The sequence below is a fragment of the Monodelphis domestica genome, chromosome 4, assembly GCF_027887165.1.
Source record: "Monodelphis domestica isolate mMonDom1 chromosome 4, mMonDom1.pri, whole genome shotgun sequence".
Classification (NCBI taxonomy): Eukaryota; Metazoa; Chordata; class Mammalia; order Didelphimorphia; family Didelphidae; genus Monodelphis; species Monodelphis domestica.
Window position 1 is genome coordinate 418,015,172 of NC_077230.1, and position 20,792 is coordinate 418,035,963.

Sequence of the window (20,792 nt, forward strand, 5' to 3'; positions counted from 1 at the left end):
TTCGAGGCACCAAGCAGCTCACCTTATCTCCAGCCAGGACCTTGAAGGAAGCAATGACCTGGTCGGCCGTGTCTGTGTCGGTGGTCTCTCGGGACATGAAGTCGATGAAGGCCTGGAATGTCACGATGCCACTGTTGTTGGGGTCCACAACACTCATGATGCGATTGAATTCAGCATCACCCTGTAGGGGAGCGGAAAGAGACAAGAGATATCGTTAGTGTAGGATTCAAGGGTCTATCCCTGCCACCGGAGGGGAGGAACAATCCTGTGGAGGGGGACTAAGGAACATCCCTGTCTCCTAGCCAGGGCCCAACCAGGCAGTCAGCCAGCCAGCCAAGACCAGCTTCAACGCTCAAGTGGAGCATTAAAGGATCAGAGACCCCAGTTCTCTGTTGACAGCCTGCTATCATTCTCTCCTTTTATGAGCCGAGAAGTACTCCAAGGTCCTCCTTGTCTCTCTGCTGGCACCCAGCAGCTCAGATTTAGAAACGAGTAGCAACATCAGGCCAGTCAGAAGGAGCCACTGGATGTCAGTCTTCTGACAAGTACCCATCATCCCCAACCCAGAGGGGAGAAGGGAGAAAACCAACTCCTTCCCTCTCTACCCCAGGGGCTTCTCCATGCTTGCTAGAAGATCATGGGCAGTCATTTAAAGCTGGGTCCCCAGCCAAATTCTACCTATAGATTCCAAAGATAGAATCGGGAGAAAATGGGAAAAGGAGAAAGAGAAAAATGGGAAAGGGATATGGTGAAGAGAAGCAGAGGGAGAGAGGACTCCCTCTGTCTTGGGGTTGGCAAAGCCAAGAGTGAAGGGCTGCTGGGAGAGAAAGGAGAAGAGGCTTTGAGCATGTCAGCAAGGGGCAGCTGAAGGCCGTGAGGGCCCTCCCACCTGGCTAGGTCAAAAGGCAGAAAGAAGAGAGGAACGCTTTGTTCCTTCCCAAGGGCAATAGCCAGTTTGGAGGAGGAGAGGGTGAAGAGAGCGAATAGCGTACCAGGCTGTATCCTGTGGAGATAAGCAGAGCTCGGAAGTCATCTGCGTCCATGCTGCCAGTTTGCTTCTGCTCCAAGGGAAGGACAGCCGAAGAAGGGGAAGCCCCAGAGTGGGGATGAAGGGAGGAGATGGCACAGGCAAGAGGTGGAAGATGGAGAGAAGAATAGATGGACAAACAGTCAAGAAAGCTCAAGGTAAGAGAAAAGTACGGAAAGAAAATAGCCAGTGAGAATGGAGAGAAAAATGATGGTTTAAATGGCGAATGAGAGAGGACAGTAGTGGAGGGGGAGAAAGGGAGAGAGAGACAGGCGGTTAATTAAACTGTTGGGTGGGCAGTCCCACCAAGGCACTCGTACCTGTCGATCATTTTCCACATCGTAGCCCAGGCTGATGAGACATGCTTTGAACTCCTCAGGCCCCAGCGCCCCGCCGTGATCCTGCCACACCGTCCAGGGGGCACGGTCCAGGCCCCACCGAGCAGGTGGGGAAGAGGAATGATGGGTATGGAAACCAAGGCCGGAGACGGGAGGAGCCATGAGGCCACATGCAGGATTGGGGAAGGGAGGAAGGACACACAGGAAAGCAGACAGGAGGGAAATACATCATTAGAGGGTAACACAGACACAGTGACCTCAGGAAAGGGGAAGAAGGGGTGTGGGGAATGAGCTTTGGAGAAATGGAATTTGGGGAGTATATGGGGTATTGGCTTGCCTAGCCAGACTCTGAAGACCTGAGAAGCTTTCAGCCAGTTCCTCCAACATACTTTTCTGGCTCAGCCCCCATCTTTCCTTTCTCTCCCTTGGGTGACCTTGAGGGAATCAGGGCAGTCCAAGAGGTAGGGAACAGAGAGCAGGTCCCAGGGGGGAACGGCTTAAGGTGGCAGCAAGCTTTCCCAGTTAGGACAAACTCTTCTCTTGACCCATGGAACGGTTTTGCTATAGCTGCCTGAACTGGACCGACTTCCTTCTAGCCTTAGAGGTAGCCTTGGAGGCTGGGTGAGGAGTTTTTGCCAGTCACATTACCTTTCACCTAGGGCTCTGCATAAGAGTAATACTGCTATTTCTGTGTAGCTCCCTTCTCTGTCCTCTTAGACTTGGGCTCTAAGCTCACTAACGGTAGGGACCAAGACTATGACTATTCTTGCAAAATGCTGTAGGAGCTTTGGTCAATCAATGCTAAATCAATGAGTGAATGAAGGTGGGGGTTAGGGAAGGAGGGGAAGATGACACCAGGAAGGTTCTGGATGAAGTGGGTAATGGCAAACAGCCAATTTGGGAAGGCTCTAGAGGTGAATTTCTGCCCAGAGAGCAGCAAGTCTGCATTTACTCACTTTATCAAAGTGGTTGAAGGACGCCCGGAACTCCTGCATCTGTTCCTGACTGATGCCCTTGGCATCTCGGGTTAAGATTTGGTTCTCCACCTCATTGATGGTTCTGGCAATGGTGGTGAGAAGCTGCTCCCAGCCCACACGGATATGCTAGAGAGGAGGTTGGACAGAGTGAGGAGAGAGATAGCCCAGCTGGCCGCAAAAGAAGAGGACAAGGGAGTTGGAGGTCTAGGGCAGAGTAGAGGAGCACAGCTCCTACCTCCATCGTGTAGTTAGTGTGTTTGTTGTCAAAAATGAGGGCTTCCTGGATGAGCTGGTGCTGCTGTTCGAGGAGATCCAGATTGGGCTTGTAGTCTACAATGCTCTGTTCATATTGCTTTAGGTGGTTCAGCTGGTCCTCCAGGGTACCATTCATCTCAATGGAAATGCGCCCAATTTCCTGGGTTCAGAAAAGGGAGGAGTGCCTCAGAGCAAGTAAGCTTCTTCCCTCAGTGATGGTTAGAGAGGCTACATTCTCTTACCTGGGACACACAGCCCCTAAATGCTTCTTTCTGCCTTCCTGCTGTATCTTAACAGGAACCATCTCCTCCAGCTTAGAGGATTGCTGGATCATCTCCCCAACTCCCTTGACCAAAACTGCAGGTCACCAACTACATATCCTCTTTGCACTTGTGCTCATGCCAGCCCCAGTGAAGCCTCCCCTGCCGCTCTAACCCGTAATATTCTCTCCTCTTGAGCTTAAAAGAAATCATAGCTCAAATCCAGGAACTTCATGGAAGGCTCTATAACTATCCAGTATTATTCTTGATTTCCTGTCTGAAGGGCTCAAATGTGAATTCTTTCAGTGATCATGCACAGAGGACCATGGAGTGGATTGGACAACAGGTGGCGCTCGTGGTCCTCAGTGACTGGCTCCTCCCTCACCTCCATCTTGGTCTGGATCCATGGGCCCACAATGTTGGCCTGGCTGGCGAACTGCCGGCGGAGGCGCTCATTGGACTGCTGCTTGCTTTGCTCCTCCAGCAGGGCATCGTCCCGCTTTGGCACGAGCTGCTGAACCTGCCAGGGACAAAGTCCACCAAAAGGGTTATGTTCTGTCTCAGTTGGCAGGGCAGTCTCAGGCTCCCAAAGCTCTGTTCCCAGCCTGTCTGGTTGGCCTTACCTTCTCCCACTTAGAGTTGATGATCTGGGGGGTAACGGTAGTGTAAGGGTTACTCCCCAACAGCTTGATATGGTTACATTCAGCAATCTTTTGGGCTTCCCCATGGATGGCTAGGATAGCCTCCCGCTCCTTGTCAGCATCCGGCAGGGTGGACTTGAATTGGTCATGGGCTGCAATTAGGCCCTGGAGGAGAGGACAGGTCAGAGGTTAAAGATGGCAAGTAGGACTGCCAACAGGTCTAATGGCAAAGGCAGCTGGTCTTTCCTTTCCAGCAGATCTAGGATGGTCAAGGGGGAAGGACTCCTAGATGGTCTATCCAGAAAATCCTGATCTGAGAAGCAGGAGTCTCTAAAAGGGGGAGAACAGAGGGTTTTTTGTGCCCAATCAGATGAAGGAATCTAGGTCTGTCTGGTTTTTTGCAGGGGTGAAGGGTGGAGACAGGGATTAATGCTTCCTTTCTACCTCAATCTCCTCAATGGTGTGGACAATGAACATGTCTTGCAAGTCCTCCATTGCACTCTCCATCCAGTTGTTGAATGGGGCCGCACGCTTGGCATATTCCAGGTGCAGCTGGTCAATTGTTTCCAGCTGTTTCTCAGTTTTCTGAAGTAAGGAAAAAGGTCATTAAGAAGAAATCCAAAGGACAGGCAGCAGGTAGTCATGGGAGTGGGTGGAAGAGTGAAGGGCAAGCTAGCTGGCCCCAGGCACCCACAGAGGCATGGCCTTGGTGAAGTTCTCCCAGAAAAGGAGTACCCCCAGACCCCTGCACTTTAGGATGGTTCTCATGCCTGTTCTCAAGCCTCAATCTGTCTCTCTGCCCCTCCCCCACTGCCCTCTGGGGTCGAAGAGGCTATTCATTTGGATGACATCCTTTTAGAAGCTTCACCACAAGGACAGCAGTGTCCAGCTGACCTCAAGGCACTTGTGAACAATACTTAAGCTAAGGTCTGACCAAGACAAGTCCAGTGGCATCACTGCACCCCTCTCACCAGCAGCTGCCCCATCACTCTGCTGACTCTCCCTGAGCTAGCCTGCAGTTCACTAAGCCCCACAGATCTTCAGATCCAATGTTCTCTCTCCACAACTCTCTCATCTTGTCCTTGTGGTGGGTATTCTGATCCTTAAAGCTCACGGGTGTGTCACTTAGAGCAGCCTGCACTTCTGACTGATGGGGAGACGGCTGGGTCGGTTCTGGTCAGTACATTTAGAACCTGGGCATTTGGAGCTGGCCTATGCCAATACTTTGTCCCTATGTCTAGATCAAGGACTTAATTTACCTCAAGAGCTTCTCTTCGACTGTGGGTCAGTGAGCCAAGTGCATCCCATTGATCACAAATCTTCTGGCACCGAGTATTGACACTTGGGGAATCATAATAGTCCAGTTCGCTGTGAGAATGGGGAGAGAAAGGCTGCTATCTCCAGACTTCTTCCCAGTAGCATTAAAGCGCAACCCGCCAGGGCAGTGCCCCAACCCAACTGCTCCTCACACCCCTTCCCCCGTGCCCTGACATACATTGTCTTGCCCCCATCAGAAAATCTCTTAACTCCAACAGCTCTCCACATCTCCAGCAAAGGCCAGAGGGGTCTGGCATTTCTTCCCCCCTTTTAGAAAGGAACCATTGGGACAGTGCTGCAAATCTAGGCCCCTGTAAGTATGTCTGGGTTCCCTGGATCTAGAGACAGAAGAATGTCAGACCTTGTCCCTGGCTCCTTGGCTAAATACGGGTTAGTCTATTTCTCTCATCAACCCCCATTTTTGTTGGCCCTCTCTTCCGTCTGAGCCAAAGTCTTTCAATCTATTAGAGATGCTGTTCAGCCTAGGTTGGGCCATCACTACTTAAGGGCAGGGGAGACGAGAGAATCCCCTTAGGTCTCTTACTAACGTTAGTTAAAGGCTTTCTGTTGGAGGCAAGTTGTCTCAAAAGGGCAGGTTTCAAAGGTTGACTATTATTAATTGGAGGAAGGACAATGGACAGGTAACACCAAAAGTACCCAAGAAGACTTATCACACACCAAATGTGCCAAGGGGATAACGAGGAGAGGGAACCTTATAGCACAAAGGGGCTACACTAAAGAGGAAATCTGCCCCATCCAAGGTTCGATTTCTCCAAGTATTAACACTGGAGATCCAACCTCACAGACTATAACTTTGGGTATGGCAAAAGCAGGCAAAGGAGGGGAGGGGAAGGGAAGGCTGTGGAAAGGGCAGCTCTAGACAAGGAACAGACGGTTATTTTGGGAGCTCCCTGCTGGGACTGGAAGATTTTCCATTAAGTCATGCCCTGGACCTCCCACTTTTAGGTGGTAGACACTCCATCTAAAGGAATAAGGTGCACATTCATTGGCTCCCCACAAGCTCAGTGCTGAGTGTACTAATTGTGTGCATGAGTTTATCTGCCGAGGGTGGGGAAGTGAGGAAAAAAGTCCTGGGCTGCCTGAAAGCTCTTACAATAAATGTATTCTAATCGGGAGAGAAGAGAAGGGGGTTGGGAAGGCCAGAACAATAGTGCCACTGTACTTTCCACTTCCCCCTCTGGATGGAAGGGCTAGGGGCCCCGGGCAGCCTTGCTCAAACACAGCCATACAGTGAGCATCTGGGCCAGCAGGACCCACAGAAAGGGAGGCAGAGGGAGGCAAAGAGCTCCCTCCCACCAAAACCATTACACTAAAACAGAATACAGCCTATTTATATGACTCAGGAGAATAGGAAGGAAGGGATGGAGACCTGGCTAAGGAAAGTCTCTGGAGACAATGAGATTGGTTGGGAAAGACTATAACCTGGAGCCACAGACAGTTCCTAGTTCTTCCCCAAAGAACCTTCTGATGAGAACTGTTCCTCAAAGTTCAGATCACAGCTTTTGTGGCAGCTTTTGGCTTCCTTTGAAGACATTTTCCCCACCCTGGGCCCCATGTGGGCAAGAAGCCAACATACTTCAGCTCCTGGGCAATGGCAGCAATTTGTTCCACACGGTCCTGATGGGCTGCCAGGTCACTCTCAAAGGCCTCATGTTTCCTGATGAGGGCTTTGATGTCGGACAGAGTGGCTGTCTCATAGTCCTTCTGTTTCAGCATGGCCTCCTTACCTATTGGGGTAGGGATCAGAGAGGAATTGTCAGAGTTGGGTAATGGTGACCTAGGAGAGGAAAATAAGGATGTTTGCGAGTTCCACCAAGCCAAAGGGACACTCCTCACCATGAGGTAAAACTAAGGTCCAAGTTAGGGCTAACTTGGAGGATATCCAGGAGAGGATCAGGTTCTTGTCTGTGCCCTGGTTCTTCTCAAAGCCCAGCTTCAGGTTGGAGAAGGCAAGAAAAGACTTGAGTCTGGCTGATCCATATCCCTGTCTGCACCCACTGGTATTGGCTCAGGGTCTTGGCTTTGCCCACTTTTTGAACAGGAAAGAAGCCAAGTCTGGCTTGGAAACCAGAAGGCAGAAGGAAGTCATCTTTTTCATGGTGCTTTCAAGCAGTCACAGTTTAGGCTGTTTATGTTATCAATTCATAAAAAGACTGATTGAAGGATGAGAGATGCCTAACCTAGAGAAGATAAGATGTAGGATCATGGGAGAGGGGGTGGGGAAGAAATAAATGATAGTTCTTCCCAAATATCTTTAGAACTATCAGGGAGGAAAGGGATCAAATGAGTCCTGCTTGGTACTAGCAGCAAAACTAGAAGGAATGAAATCAAGTTTAAAGGGGAAAAAAGGGCAGATTTAAGCTAGGAAAATTAAAAAAAAAATCGGAGCTATTGGGTAATGGAGGCTATATGACTGCTTGCTAGACACTGTAAAAAAGGAATATATTACTGTTCAGGTATGAACAAGATTAGATGGTTTATGAAGTACCTTTCTTAGTGTCATGATTATCTGAATGAGGGAAGAGCTGGAGACAGGCCTGAGGCAGAAAAAAGGGAAGAATGCTGGATGCAGGCCCACCATAGAACCCTGAGTGGTGGGGCCCTTATCTTTAGCCAGAGCTTCCCTAGGCTAAGTTACACCATCCCATCTTTCCCAGGCCTTGTACAATGGGGTAGCTAAAAGTGTGAAGGGTTGATCTGTCAGGCCTTTTGAAGAAGGAAAGAAAAGCTGTTATTAGGCTTAGAGTCTGAGTAATTATATACCTGAGAACAAAAGCCAAAGGAGAATACCAAAGAAGGTTCACACCACTTAGGGGAACTTAAAAGAAGGAAAAAAATACACACACAAAACCAAACATTTCTGGGGAAAGGAAGCTCATAGATCACTCCCTAGGCTCCCAAGAAGTTCATGCTTATAAAAAGCATGTCATGTAGATCCCTAGGATATATAAGGAATTCATATAACATTTATTTTTTTATATCCGATCAATTGTTCTAGAATTGGGGCCCCAGCCACTAATTGTGTTCTTATTGTTAATCCATCTTTAAATGGGGGGGGGGAGGGGGGAGGAGAGAGGGAGAGAGGGAGGGAGGGAGGGAGGGAGGGAGGGAGGGAGGGAGGGAGGGAGGGAGGGAGGGAGGGAGAGAGAGAGAGAGAGAGAGAGAGAGAGAGAGAGAGAGAGAGAGAGAGAGAGAGAGACAGAGACAGAGAGAGACAGAGAGAGAGACAGAGAGAGACAGAGACAGAGACAGAGAGAGACAGAGAGAGACAGAGAGACAGAGACAGAGAGAGACAGAGAGAGAGATAGAGAGATATCCAATTCAATCTAGTTATTTAGGAACTGAGGTTTAGAGCAAAGGAATCTGCCAAAGATCATGGAATACATGCAGGGATCCATGACTCTGCTACTTACCTCCTATGACACAGATCATCATAGCCTATCTGGGCCTCAGCAACTCTAGGAACTTCCTCTGGGACTTGGTATCCTGTGAATTCCCCTATGTGAATCTAGTTGGACATCACCCTATTTCACGCTTTCTTGATATTTATGATGAGAGGGTTGAGCAAGACCACCATTGTCACTTTGCTATGTGTTCAGGAGATACCATGGTGGAAGAGAAATTGGTGTTCTAGTCAACTCAATCAAAAGCTTTTTAAAAAGAAAATACCGGGGGCAGCTGGGTAGCTCAGTGGATTGAGAACCAGGCCTAGAGATGGGAGGTCCTAGGTTCAAATCTGACTTCAGACACTTCCTGGCTGGGTGACCCTGGGCAAGTCACTTGACCCTCATTGCCTAGCCCTTACCACTCTTCTGCCTTGGAGCCAATACACAATATTGACTCCAAGACGGAAGGTGAGGGTTTAAAAAAAAAAACAAACAGGCACAGGAGGAATATAATGGAATTCTCTAGATCTTTTAGACACCTCTGAACTAGAGCATTGCTTGTGAAAGCATGCCTGCTCCCTTAGCTCTGACCCTGAAAGCCATGGAGCCTCCCTGAAAGACCATGGTTCTTTTTCTTCCTCTGGATCCATTAGAGCCTTTCCCATTATGATCTGACTGCCCTTGAGGAGGAAAGGCTTCTTCAAGAAATCTTGAAGGGCTTTTTGACCTTTTGCTTGTGGTCCTTGACTTCATCCTTCAAAGACATTGGTAAGATTTTCTGTAGCTGGCCTCAAACTCAATGAGGTTATATGAAATTTCTATGTAGTTAACACATTTGTGATCTCTTGATGCTTAATCTTAAACCATTTCCCAAATTTTTTCTCACATCCGACTTATGTTAATTTAGAGCAGAGTAACCAACTCCCATTATTAAATACCTACTATATTGTTGCACTGCCAACTGCAATAATATTCTCTCTTTCTTACACAGAGACATACAAGTTATTTTTAGGAGAGGAGTGGAGGGGAAGGAAGAAAAACTTACACAGAAGTACTTTGAAGGAAACAAGATTCTAAGAGAAGTGAGAGAGAGACAATTTGTGTAAAGGGATGGGGAAAGGAGATGGGATATCATGTGTCCTGAATAGCAAGCTTAGTTTGGCTGGACCAGAGTCCAAGACTAAAGAGGTGCAATGTACAAGCCTGGAAAGGGAGATGGGAGCCAGGTGGTAAGGGGGCTAACAGGTAGTCACTGGAGATCTTTCTCAGATTTCTCTACATCTCTATCCTCTGCCCAAGTTACTACATTGCAATGATTTCTAAGTGGTCTTTTTTTGCACATACTTATCATGAGCATTGAAATACAAGATAATCAACTGTCCTGTGAAATGTTCCTTATTGCCTTTGGATGTATGGCAAAAACTAGCTCAACCAACTCTTATTTACCTCTTTAAGAACTCAAGAGCAATTCTTCCATTTAATTTCAACTTTCGGGGGGGGGGGGTGTTTTTAGTGAGATTATCAAGATTTATACAATGCAGTTATTTCAGCAGTGGATGATATATTGGTCACTAGATGAGGATCTCATGTGCAAGACTGTATTTCTGTTCTTAACACCTTCTGTCCCCCTGTTACTGTAGAAATGGAAGGATGAAGCCCACTTTTCTAGGTTGTAATGAACTCACTGTGACAGAACCCTGTAATGAGACTGTTCATATTCAGGAGTGCCTATGAGCAAGGCCATCCAGGAAAACCTGCCAAAACCTGTGCTTGGCTGGCATGGCCTTTAACCAAACCATCCAAAGACATCAGGCAACAACTTTGTGCCCAAGGTCAAACAGAGTCAAGCAAGTAGCAGAACTGGGATTGAAATGAAGTGCATGGTAGCAGAGAAAGATTTCTGGATTTGAAGCAGGAGTTGAATTCAAATATAAGAGCTGATATTTTCTTTGTGTCATCTCCCATCTCTGTGCCCCTTACAACTTTGCAAAAAATAAGCATCACAAACTAGCTAGGAAATAAGGAAAAGCACAAGGCTGCAATAAGCTCAGAAGATGTGCTTTATAATTATTAGCTCATTTGACCCCCACAACAATCCTGGAAGGTGAATACTATTATCTTCATTTTACAGTTGAAGAATTGAGGCAGACAGAGGTTAAGTTTGCCTAGGATTGCCTAGGAACACAAAATAGTTAGAAGTATTTGAGGCCAAATTTGAACTCAGGTCTTCCTGACTTTTGGGCCCAGTACTCAACAAGCTGCCTCTAAAAACAAAGGTAACACAGTAAAGGAATCCTGGGATCAAGTCAGCTGGGTCCATTATTCTTAAGGATGCTTTCTTCCCTTTTCTCAGGAGTTCTGGAGGGAAGGCAAACAGGAAAGAGGCAGTATTTCCATTAAGGAATAAAGAGAACTAGTTTTAAATGGCCAATGTTTTGGTTCTAAGCTGAACAAATTATATTCCTTTCATCTTCCTTCATACAAACACAATTTTCTCTCACATGAAGAGAAGATTGGATTAGTCTTTTATTTTTTTCTTTGCTGGAGTCACCTGGACAGCTTCAGTGAATGGAAGGAAGGCATGAATTAATTTCCCAAACTTCTGAGAAGCTACCTGCCTCAGTCAGACCACACGAAAGAGGGGCATTCATTTGCCCCCCCCCCTTTGTATGCTACAAGGTATTGCTAGGTAGCTTGTGTATGTAAAGTCACCCTTCAGGTACCTGTCCAGATGTGATACCTGAGTAGGCTATGGAAGATTGACTAAAGGACACTCCTAGAATTCTGAGCAAAGGAAAATGAGGTCAGGCTAAATGGCCCATAAGGTTGGCTTTGAGGGAAGTTTCTCTTTAGAACCAAAATCAATGAAATGGGAAGAGGATAGGGGACTAAGCAAAGGCAAAAAGATAAAGACAAATTCCCGTAGCACTTTGACAGACTGGGGTGATCCACAGTTGTCTCCCACTTCTTAGACTGACCGTTCTAGTGTGTTCACCTGGAGCTGAATCACAGTGGGGATCATGGCAAAGACATGGAGGAATGGGATGTCTTGGACCAAGGGAACAGCCAACAGCCAGAGCTCTGAGGAATGGAAGCCCAAATACTGTTTAGCTCTGAGCAGCAACAGAATCTGCTTCTTGGCCCCTAGCCTCTCCCACCGAGAAAGGGAGCTAAGGATCTGGCTAGATCACAATGTGGAATTTGTCCCTCAGGGTTTTAGAGGAATCCTTCACATTCTGAACTAACTGGCACAAATCAAGTTCAGCAAAACTAACTTTTCCTTCAGAGGTTAAATAGGCTGTGTTGGGTGGGGAGGTTGTTCAGTATTCAAAACAAAGGAGAATCATGCAAAATATAATAATACCTAGCAAACTTATACTTCAGGAATTATATCATAAAATTTTAACTGACAAAATTTCAATTTAAAGAAAAAGGCTCAGAGAGAATAGCACAGATGTCTTTAAAATCATGGTGGGTGTGGAAAGAGGAAAAAAAACTCTACTTATTCCTCAAATCCTGGGATATTAGAATTGGGAGGCCCTCAAAGCAGCAGCATAGTAGAGGGGGAAGAATGTTGTCAGGAGACCTGGCTTTGAACGCTGGCTCCAATAATTACTAGGGTTATTCTGATGGGAAAGTCCTTTAAGCTTGAATCTGTTTACTCATTTGTAAAATGGAAGGAACAAGTCTTTCATTTTCTCTCTCTGAAGGTTTGGGTGAGGGAAGCATTTTATAACCCTCTCAGTGCTAGTGAAATGTGACAGAAGGCTCAGGTTACTGTCCACTAGTTGAGATGGCAAGGCCAGAGAAGGCCTGGGCATCTTTTGGGATGGGTGGCCTCACACATAAGAGATATGTGAAGAAGAAATTGAGGATGAGAGTGTAATCACAGAGCTACACTAAAGGTCAGAGCCCCCGTTTTATAGGGTCTTGAAGAATCCCCAGTTAGCAGCATAAAGTGTCCACCCATGATAGTAGTCTCTCTTAAGGCCTCTGTGAAAGGGAAGCTCAAGCTATAGAGCTAGAGTAACTCAGGATGAACCTCAGGAATCTCTCTCAGGAGAGAAATGACACAATTGTAGCATGGGCCAGCTAAAGATAGCTCACATGAGGAAGGCAGGCCAACCCAGGGACCCCTACCATCAGTCCATGCTTCATGAATAGAGGCTTTCTGCCCAAACTTCTCTCCCAGGTGATCCAGGCGCTCTAGTCGCCGAATAACATTGAGTAGCCACTCTTCAAAGCCCTTCTCTGCCTGTTCCAGGTGCTGCCAGCAATTGTTGATGTCCTAGAAACCAAAGTGCAGAGAGATCATTGAAAGTCACTAAGGGAATGAAAGCTCACTTTTATGTCCATTAAAGGGCTGGGAGAATGTCCCCAAAGACTGTTCCACGGGTGAAAGAACTCTATTCTCTCCTCAATGGCAAGTGAGTCACCAACCTGAGCCAAACAAGTCAGGAAATACATTTGCTCTAGTCAAAGAACAGCAAGTAGGTCATCCATCTTGGCCTTCAGGATGTCTGCAGAGCCCCTTTTAATACCTAGGGACTTCACACTCAGGAGCTCTAAGGTCAGTTCTTGGGATCAGATGATTTAGAGATAGAAGGGACTTTAAAACCCTCCCCTATTATTAATGAGGTGACATGGGCCCTGAAAGGGAAAGTCACCTGACCAAGGCTAAGTAAGCAGCCCCAACAGAGGGATTTAGCTTCCCATTTCCAAATTCTACTCTGTTCCCCAAACAACCATTTCCTCTTGTTCCCAAAGGAAGAGAGTGATAATGAAAGCCTCTGTCCTGACCAGGATCCTACAGCTGGCAGAGAGTCACTTACTGACACCATCTTCCCCTCGGAGGGCATGAAGGCAGGACGATTACTCAGCCGGAGTTTGGTCTGCAGAGTATTGAAGTTGATCTCCAGTTGACATTTCTCCTGAACTTTGGGGGGTTTGTGCACCCGCCGGTAATCACGGAAGTCTTCAAGCTTCTGCTGCATTTCTTGGATGGTCTTCTGAGGCACACGGTCTTCTAGCCAAGGAATGGTCCGTCGGATCCACTCTAGCAGCTGTGGAGTCAGAGCACTGATGAGGAGGCGTGCACACGCACACACGCACGCACACACGCACGCGTATACACACACACACACACACACACACATGTTGACTTGAATTCTGAGGTTAAGTGCCATTGAAATCACAGGAAGGAAAAAGGCTGTTTTTCAGAGGACAAGAATATGTGGTATCGCTTCATGCCTAATGAGTGATAAGTTCCTCTTTACTATTCCACGCAAAATTGATTATAACTTCTACAGTGTCTCCTGAATGTTGTTACTTAAGACACTGGTCACAGTGACAGATTATGGTAATGACACTCTACCTGCTTCCATGAAACCAGCCACAACGTTATATATTTGCAGAAATCTGCTTTTTGCCAGAAATTGAACTTTTTATGAGAAGCATACCTGGATGCTTTGTAAAGGCTTTTGGCCAGATGTAAAAAGGTCTGACCCTCCCCTTTGGCACTTGTGGGTCAGGTTGCAGCTGCCTAGAGGAGACTTACATCACTAGCCAGTTTCTCATAATCCTCCATCAGGTGCTCATTCTCCTGGTTGACGGCCAGCACCTTACAGATCCTGTTAGCAGCAGTCTCAGCCTGAGGGAGTAGGGAAGAGAGCACAGACACTCAGGACTAAGGGTGGCAGCTCCCCCTCCCTCCCCAGAGCTGGAGAGGACAATCCTCCATTTGAAGCTGCCAAGCGGTCCCAAGTGCCCACCCCATCCCTCAGTCCCACCTACCCTGCAGAACAGGGAGAAGGAAAGGAAGGTCAGTCCCAAGCAAGATTAAGTCCTGAAGAATTCCCTGGCACTTGTGTCCCTGTGGTGCTCTCCTAAGGAAAGCTCTTCCTGGGCTTCCCAACTTCCCAATATAGAACCCAGCCTCAATGCCATCACCTATCACCATTGTAGGTTAAGAGGTACCCAAATACCAGGATAGACAGCAGCCGCCAGGCACATCTGGAGAGCCTCAGTACCTCCACGCAATGTCAAACATCTGCATTTGCTTTTTGATAAATGAATTCAGCTGGCACCCCCCAGCACTAAGAAGGGGCTAGGTGGGGATCACTTCTCCATATCTGGAACCAATCTATAAACTTCAGACATGAAAGTGATGGAATGGCTTAGCCGACAGGGCCTGGAGTGTCTCTCCTGTTGCTTTGCCTGGGAGAGCAGCCCATATGATGAGTCAGGAAAGAGTCTGAAGGCACAGTACAAGAATTGTGTCCCTCCCCTCACACATCCACTGTCTTTTCCTAAGGGAAACACCAAGAAACAGGCTGGAAGCACAGTTATTGTCAGGAATGGAGGTTACACACAGTCACAGGGACTAAGGAGCCCAAATTCAGGGTGACACCAGCATCTGGAATTAAGTTAGCAGAACCCTTAAAAAGTTTGCCTAGGGACAGGCTGCCCCAGTCTCCTATCTTGTGCTCTATCAAGGCCAGAGTTATTTCCTTTGAAAAATCACAAAAGGGCGGAGGAAGCTTGAGGCAGGAGAGGGCAACCACACAGAATGCAAAGTGGAGAGAACCAGTACCTTTCAGGAAGCACAGAAAGAATCCCAGAGGAGAACTTGAAAGGCAGACAGCAACAGAAATAGTGAGGAGGGTCTATAGAAGGACGGGGAAGGAAACAGAAAAGGCTGGGGAGGTGAGCTAAGTCAGCGCCCTCCTCAGGCCCCTCCCCCACAGACCCAGCAGTCACACACTTTCTGGGGGGCACTGGCGCATGCTATATGGTGCTATCAGAAGCCAGCTTGAATACCTGCTCATGCTAGGGTTGCAGAGTGTAAGCCAATACAGAAAACTCCCTTAGAAGAGTGCAAGGGAAGGACCCACACAACGAAGTCTTGGCTAGTGAAGAAGAATATTAGTCTTTAACCTTTGTGCAAAACATAAGTTGCCCGAAGTATGTGAAGATGACAGCCCTGAATTTCCTGTTACATGGCCTCTCCCTTTCTCTAGCTGCCATTAACAAACCAATAAGCCTCTTAAGAACATCCACAGAGCTAACAGTGGACACTGAAAGTAGGCATTTAATAGCAACTAAAAAGTGATGTGAAGGCAACAGGATAGGGGTGGCACCCCACCACCTCCAGACGTGTGTACACGTACGTGTGTGTGTGTGTGTGTGTGTGTGTGTGTGTGTGTGTGTGTGTGTGTGTGTGTGAGTATGAGTGTGTGTGTGTGTGTGTATGTGAAATCTCTGCATAAGCCCCTCCGGTGACAGCTGGTCAAACTCTTCACCAGAAGAACTGAGAGTATCCCTGTTGTGGCGACACAATCCTATATTCCCATTTGCACAGAGAAATGGACTCTGGGACAGGCAGGCCTACTAAAGTCCTGCTCCCCCATGACTTTGTGGCTCCCAGCTCCACTTGAGCATCTGAGCAGCCTGTTAACTCCAGGGTTCCCAATGAGGGGGATGATTGGCTCCCTAGTAAACTTCTGGACTTTCTTTATGATTCTCTTCCCTCTTGGATGGACATGTGCACATCGCCTAAAGGAATAGGACTGCAGAGAAGCTGGAATATTAACCTGAGGGTAAGAATCCAAGAGCACAGGCTCCAGGCTCTTGGGCAGGTCACACAGGACTGAAATGGCACCTGCCTTCCCCACACATTTCAGCTTGCCAAAAAATCCTCAAATCTAAGCCAAGTGTCTCAGGAGCCTGGACAAGTAGGAAACCATCTGATAACTATGGGTAAGCAAGCAGTCTTCTTCCTAACTTTCAAAAGGGTCCAGCACTAAGCTGCCCATAGGAAGAAAGTCAAGACACAGAGGAAAGAAGAGTCCAGGCTCCCCCCCAACCCCTGTCCCCATTTCTGGTTAGTGTATTTGGATTGTAGCGTTCACTTTCCTAGCTTCTGGGGCTCAGGGGAGGCCATGAGAGTGAGAAGACTAAGGACTCAATAAAGACAGCTGGGCTTTAGGGAGCTTTCTCTTCCCTAGGCTAGGTTATGGGAGCTCTGGAGCCAGGAGAGCCAAAGGTTCTCTCCTCAAGATGCTTCAGAAGAAATCTAAGTCATGATAAACTGAACTAGTATTTTCAATTGAATGATTAATTCCTCCATGGTCTTTCCAGGGTACTGTGGGGCTGAGCTAAGTAGAAAGTTGAACCAAAGGAGGAGACTATAATAGGCAGTATCTTTGCAAAATTTTGAGTTAGTGTACTGCAGCAAAAAGTTGCTATTCCTAGGTCATCCAGAGTCCTAAGCTATACTCATCTGTGTATAGACAGCAGTAGTAATGTATTTTAGGTATGATGGAAGTGATGGGAGAGTGCTTAATACATGTACTGAGAAGAAAAAAGTTATCTTCTGATAGATTCATACCACTCAGCATACTATCACAAAGATGGCTTGGTTAATATCTTAAAATGTCAAAGGGAATCTCAGCCCCTAGCTGCAGCATTAAGGGCTCCCCCACCCGAAGCTCACCTTTTGAGCCCCCGAGAAAGCGTGGTAGAAGCAGGACACGTATGTCATGATGGCCTTCTCATCGGGCCTCAGAGTGCCCACAATATCTGCGCAGAGAGAAAGAGAAAGGCAGGAGAGAGTGAAAAGTGCAGGGGCAGCAGCTGGAGCCAGGGCCCTGGGCTCATGCAGGAGAAGAAAACAAGCATTTGCTCTGGACTGGAAACCAAGCCCCAGCTTGGCAAGAAGATTCTGGGGTGGGTATGCATGTGTATATATGTCCATGTATATATGTCTGTACATGTATGTGCACGCAAGCTTTTCCTGACTCTACAAATTGGCTTCTCAGATTTAGGGGGTGTGGGGGTGACCCAAGCTTAAAAGAAGTGAGTTCAATCTCCAACCACACCTTTTCTTGAATTTGCCTGGGAGAAGAGGAAGCAGGGCTGGACCCCCCCCCCCCCCCCCAGCCTGAATGCACAATTTTCTATGCCCAATGATGCCCTCTTACTGGCCCTCTGAAGATGACTACTGCTAGGGGAAAGCACACAGCTATGCACCAAGGGAAAGGGGAATGGCTTCCAGTCATCGAGAGGCCACTGCCATCTGCAAGAGAAACGAGGTGAGCATGGGAGGCTGCAGGGGCAGAGGGACAGCGAGGCAGGCCCAGCCCTCTCCGCCGGGTACCTTCTGCGCTCCCGAAAAGGCATGGTAGAAGCTGGACACATAGGTCATAATGGCCTTCTCATCAGGACGGGCTGTGTTCACGATGTCTGAAAGTGAACAACAAGGGTTAAAGCAGCCAGCAGGTGGCAATCTGCTCACTTGGGTGGGGACTGAAGGGAAGGAAGAGGGCACAGGGGTGCCAGGTTCAATGACAACCAGGAAAGCAGTTGGCTGCCGCCGCCTAGGAAACAACATTAGTGTAATGGAAGTACTCTGGGCTCTCCTCCCAGCTTAGCCACTAATCAGGTGTGTCATCTCGGTTCAGTCCTTTCACTTTTGGACCTGACCTGATTAACCCTCTTTAAAATGATGGGACTGAACAAGATGGTCTCAATGGTCTGACATTCTATGTGCCCCTTTCCCAATGATACAGTATTTAGGAAGGTCCTATGATTACAGAGAAAAAAAGAACCAGGGCACAAAGATTAGTTTCTAGAACAGAACTATCAGATTAGGCAACTGATCATTAAGAACATACAAGGAACAGTGCTGGTCTAAAGGAAGTTTTTCCTCCTTTCAGGAGAACTCCCAGGGTTTTGTTGTGGTTCAGTTACCTGTCCTATCATACTATTTCAACCCTAGTTAGAGTTTTCTTGGCAGATACTGGAGTGGTTTTCATTAGTGTGTCTCTCAGGCCAGATTTGAACTCAAAAAGGCATCTTCTTGACTTGAGGCCCAGTACTCAATCTACTGCAGTACCTAGCTGCCCAAATAAATCAGTTTGATATTCAGCCATGTCTGACTCTTCATGACCCCATTTGGGTTTTCTCAGGAAAGATAGAAGTAGTTTGTTATTTCCTTCTCCACATCATTTTACAGATGAAGAAACTGAGGCAAACAGGATTATGTGATTTGTTGAGGATCACACAGCTCTAAGTGTCTGAGGCCAGACGCAAAAAGAGTTGTTTTTCTGACTAGGCACCATTTTAGCCACTGCACCATGTAGGTGTGTCTAGTATCTGGCTAGAAACTAAAGAGTCTTCTGTTCAAACCCAGCCTACCCTTCAGAAATCAAGTCTTATCTTCTCTGACTTCTCTATCCTACAAAGAATTTTTTCCTTTATCTGACACCTTTTAATGCTACTATCAGGACTAGAGGTTTCAAAATCAGCCTGCAAAACTTCCAAGTGCACTTCTGAGTACATTAAAATGAGACAGGGAAACGTGTAACAAAGGAAAAATACAAAGATGATGGTGATTTGAGGTTTTCTAAGTTGATGTTCAGCCAGTTACTGGGACTGATTTCATTTGATAGCAGTGACCTGGGCTATCCATTTTGTCACTGATTTGTATATAAAAGCACTGCCATGTCCTCTTTGCTCATTTTATTTTAGAGTAAAGCTCTAAGCACCTTGGAAGAAAGGAGCTGACTTCTTCCATTTTCCTGGAACACTGAAAATACCAGGCACAATTTGAAGACTTGCTACATGAATGTCTAGGAAATGAAAAGTTAGTAATTCAAGTGCTTACCCTCAGCATCCAACATCTTGGGGATATCTAGATACTTCTCAGCAACTTCAAAAGCATTATTCAGGTTTGTGACAGGATCATCCTAGGGAAAAACAAGAGAGAGTGCAATCCATTAGGAGCTACTAAGGCAGAAAATGATAGACCAAGAAAGGGAGGAAAAAGACTAGGAAAAGAGGGCAGTCTTATTCCACTTCTGCTGGGCCTCTTCTAAGTGAATTTTTCATTAACAACATCTTATATAAGTCATTTGGAATCACCAGTGCTGGTGGAAGAGGGGGAAAGACTGCATGAATTAAGCTATATTTACTCTTAAAGGCTCATCTTAGATTTGGTTGTAGGGAAAATAAGATATCAACAAGGAATCTCAATACTGCTGTTAGATTTATTTTCCTAAACTATCACTGCATATCTCAGTCCCCTTCCTCCTAGCTCGCCAAGACCTCAAAGTTAGAGACCAAAGTTCTAAAGAAGAACATTCAAGGCATTTCACAATCTGATTCCCATGGTCTTTCATATGTTTGCCTCCAAGATTTTGCCCCAGTTTCATGGAGGGCCCTCCCCTGTTTCTCTAAACTTTAGTTTTCTTTCAAGACCCAGCATAGGTCCAGGCTTAATCAGGGAACCCTTAGCCAACTGTCCCAACCTTCAGTACTTTCATCCCTCTCTAAACTCTTAGAATCCTTACTTTGCTTTCTATCTGTCCTGGATGCTTTAAAGGCATGGACAGTGTCTCATACCTCTTTTTTCAGTCCCAGTCTCTAGTATAGAAAATGGCAAATGAGAAGGGATGAGGAACTGTTTAAGGATGGACTGCAGGAGCTTCCTTGTACAACCTGCCTTCTAGTTAAATAGTCAAGGACTATTAAAGGACCAGATGAGGTCCTGGCTTATTTAACCTTAAATGGTCTTAGACTGTACTTTTTAATGAGCAGTAATGGCAGAATGGGCTAAGCTAGTTACAGGGCCTGGCTTTAAAGGAATAACATAAAGGCCTCAGAATTGCCAAAATGAGATGGTGTCAACAGTGGAGCAAAATGGAGGATTTTCTTTCACCATTACCCTAAGGAGTTGCAAGCCTGGCTCTCTGCAGTGTTATGGGAGTGGGAGGGAGACAGGGATTGAAAACCAGTGGCAGTGTTGGTGCCACCTTCACAGGAGTGCACATTTTATACAAGAGGGGTGTAAGGGAAGAGGGGCTGAAGGACGTACCTTTCGCAGTTTGTCATATTCTATCAGCTCTGGCCTGTGCCTATGGATCAGGGCATTGAAAGCCAGTCCATCCTTCCAACTGAGAAAAAAAACAAGTGTAAGTTTCTTTCTCTACCACGTTAGGAACAGATTTTACTAAAAGCTTTATACCTGGGGAAGCTTGGTAGCTCAGTGATCAGGCCTGGAGAAGGTAGTCCTGGGTTCAAATCTGGTCTCAGACATTCCCTAGCTATGAGACCCTGGGAAGTTACTTTATCCCCATTATCTAGCCCTGTTTTTTCTGCCTCAGAACCAATATATAGTATTGATTCTAAGATAGAACTCTTATCTAAGAGTTGGGGAAAAAATAGAGTCTCATATCCAGTAACTGGTTCTGAGAGCAATAGGAAACTCATAAAATGAAGAGCTAGAAGGATCCTTAGAGATAATCTAGTTCACTCTCTTTAATTTTACAGATTAGGAAACCAAGGGACACAGAGGTAAACAACCTAAGGTCATACAGCTGAGTTAAGACATAAACTCAAGTCATCTGAAGGCAAAACCATTATTTATTTCATTTTATATGTATTAAAAAAACCCAAATCCTTACAACCCTAGAATCATTACTGTGTTGCTTCTAAGGCAGAAGAGCTGTAATGGCTAAGCAAAGGGGGCAAGTGACTTGCTCAGGGTCACAAAGCTAGGAAGTATCTGAG

The 20,792-nt window shown here is 46.6% G+C and overlaps 2 protein-coding genes across 8 annotated transcripts in view; one reads left to right on the plus strand and one right to left on the minus strand.

The window, feature by feature from the left end:
• The window catches only part of ACTN4 (actinin alpha 4), an 80,565-nt gene that overhangs the window by 2,126 nt on the left and 57,647 nt on the right, over positions 1 to 20,792 (minus strand). For 3 of the 7 annotated variants that reach the window (XM_001362493.4, XM_016422214.2, XM_056796147.1), the window contains exons 6-20: positions 20,098 to 20,176; positions 18,889 to 18,970; positions 17,380 to 17,465; positions 13,780 to 13,872; positions 13,055 to 13,285; positions 12,363 to 12,510; positions 6,413 to 6,563; positions 4,758 to 4,866; positions 3,943 to 4,083; positions 3,481 to 3,663; positions 3,243 to 3,377; positions 2,578 to 2,757; positions 2,322 to 2,468; positions 1,348 to 1,428; positions 23 to 181 (exon numbers count right to left, since the gene is read on the minus strand). In XM_001362493.4, the coding sequence (XP_001362530.1) occupies positions 23 to 181; positions 1,348 to 1,428; positions 2,322 to 2,468; positions 2,578 to 2,757; positions 3,243 to 3,377; positions 3,481 to 3,663; positions 3,943 to 4,083; positions 4,758 to 4,866; positions 6,413 to 6,563; positions 12,363 to 12,510; positions 13,055 to 13,285; positions 13,780 to 13,872; positions 17,380 to 17,465; positions 18,889 to 18,970; positions 20,098 to 20,176 (2,005 nt within the window). Of the gene's footprint in view, positions 1 to 22; positions 182 to 992; positions 1,059 to 1,347; positions 1,429 to 2,321; positions 2,469 to 2,577; positions 2,758 to 3,242; positions 3,378 to 3,480; positions 3,664 to 3,942; positions 4,084 to 4,757; positions 4,867 to 6,412; positions 6,564 to 12,362; positions 12,511 to 13,054; positions 13,286 to 13,779; positions 13,873 to 16,716; positions 16,803 to 17,379; positions 17,466 to 18,888; positions 18,971 to 20,097; positions 20,177 to 20,792 lie in introns of all 7 variants that reach the window. The other 4 variants (XM_003341057.4, XM_007491781.3, XM_007491780.3 and 1 more) reach the window with 4 other exon arrangements.
• Positions 458 to 20,792, plus strand: part of MAP4K1 (mitogen-activated protein kinase kinase kinase kinase 1) — a 123,131-nt gene continuing 102,796 nt past the window's right edge. The window contains exon 1 of the mRNA XM_016422215.2: positions 458 to 1,185. Coding sequence (XP_016277701.1) covers positions 1,159 to 1,185 — 27 coding nt within the window. The 5' untranslated portion in view covers positions 458 to 1,158. The remainder of the gene's footprint in view (positions 1,186 to 20,792) is intronic.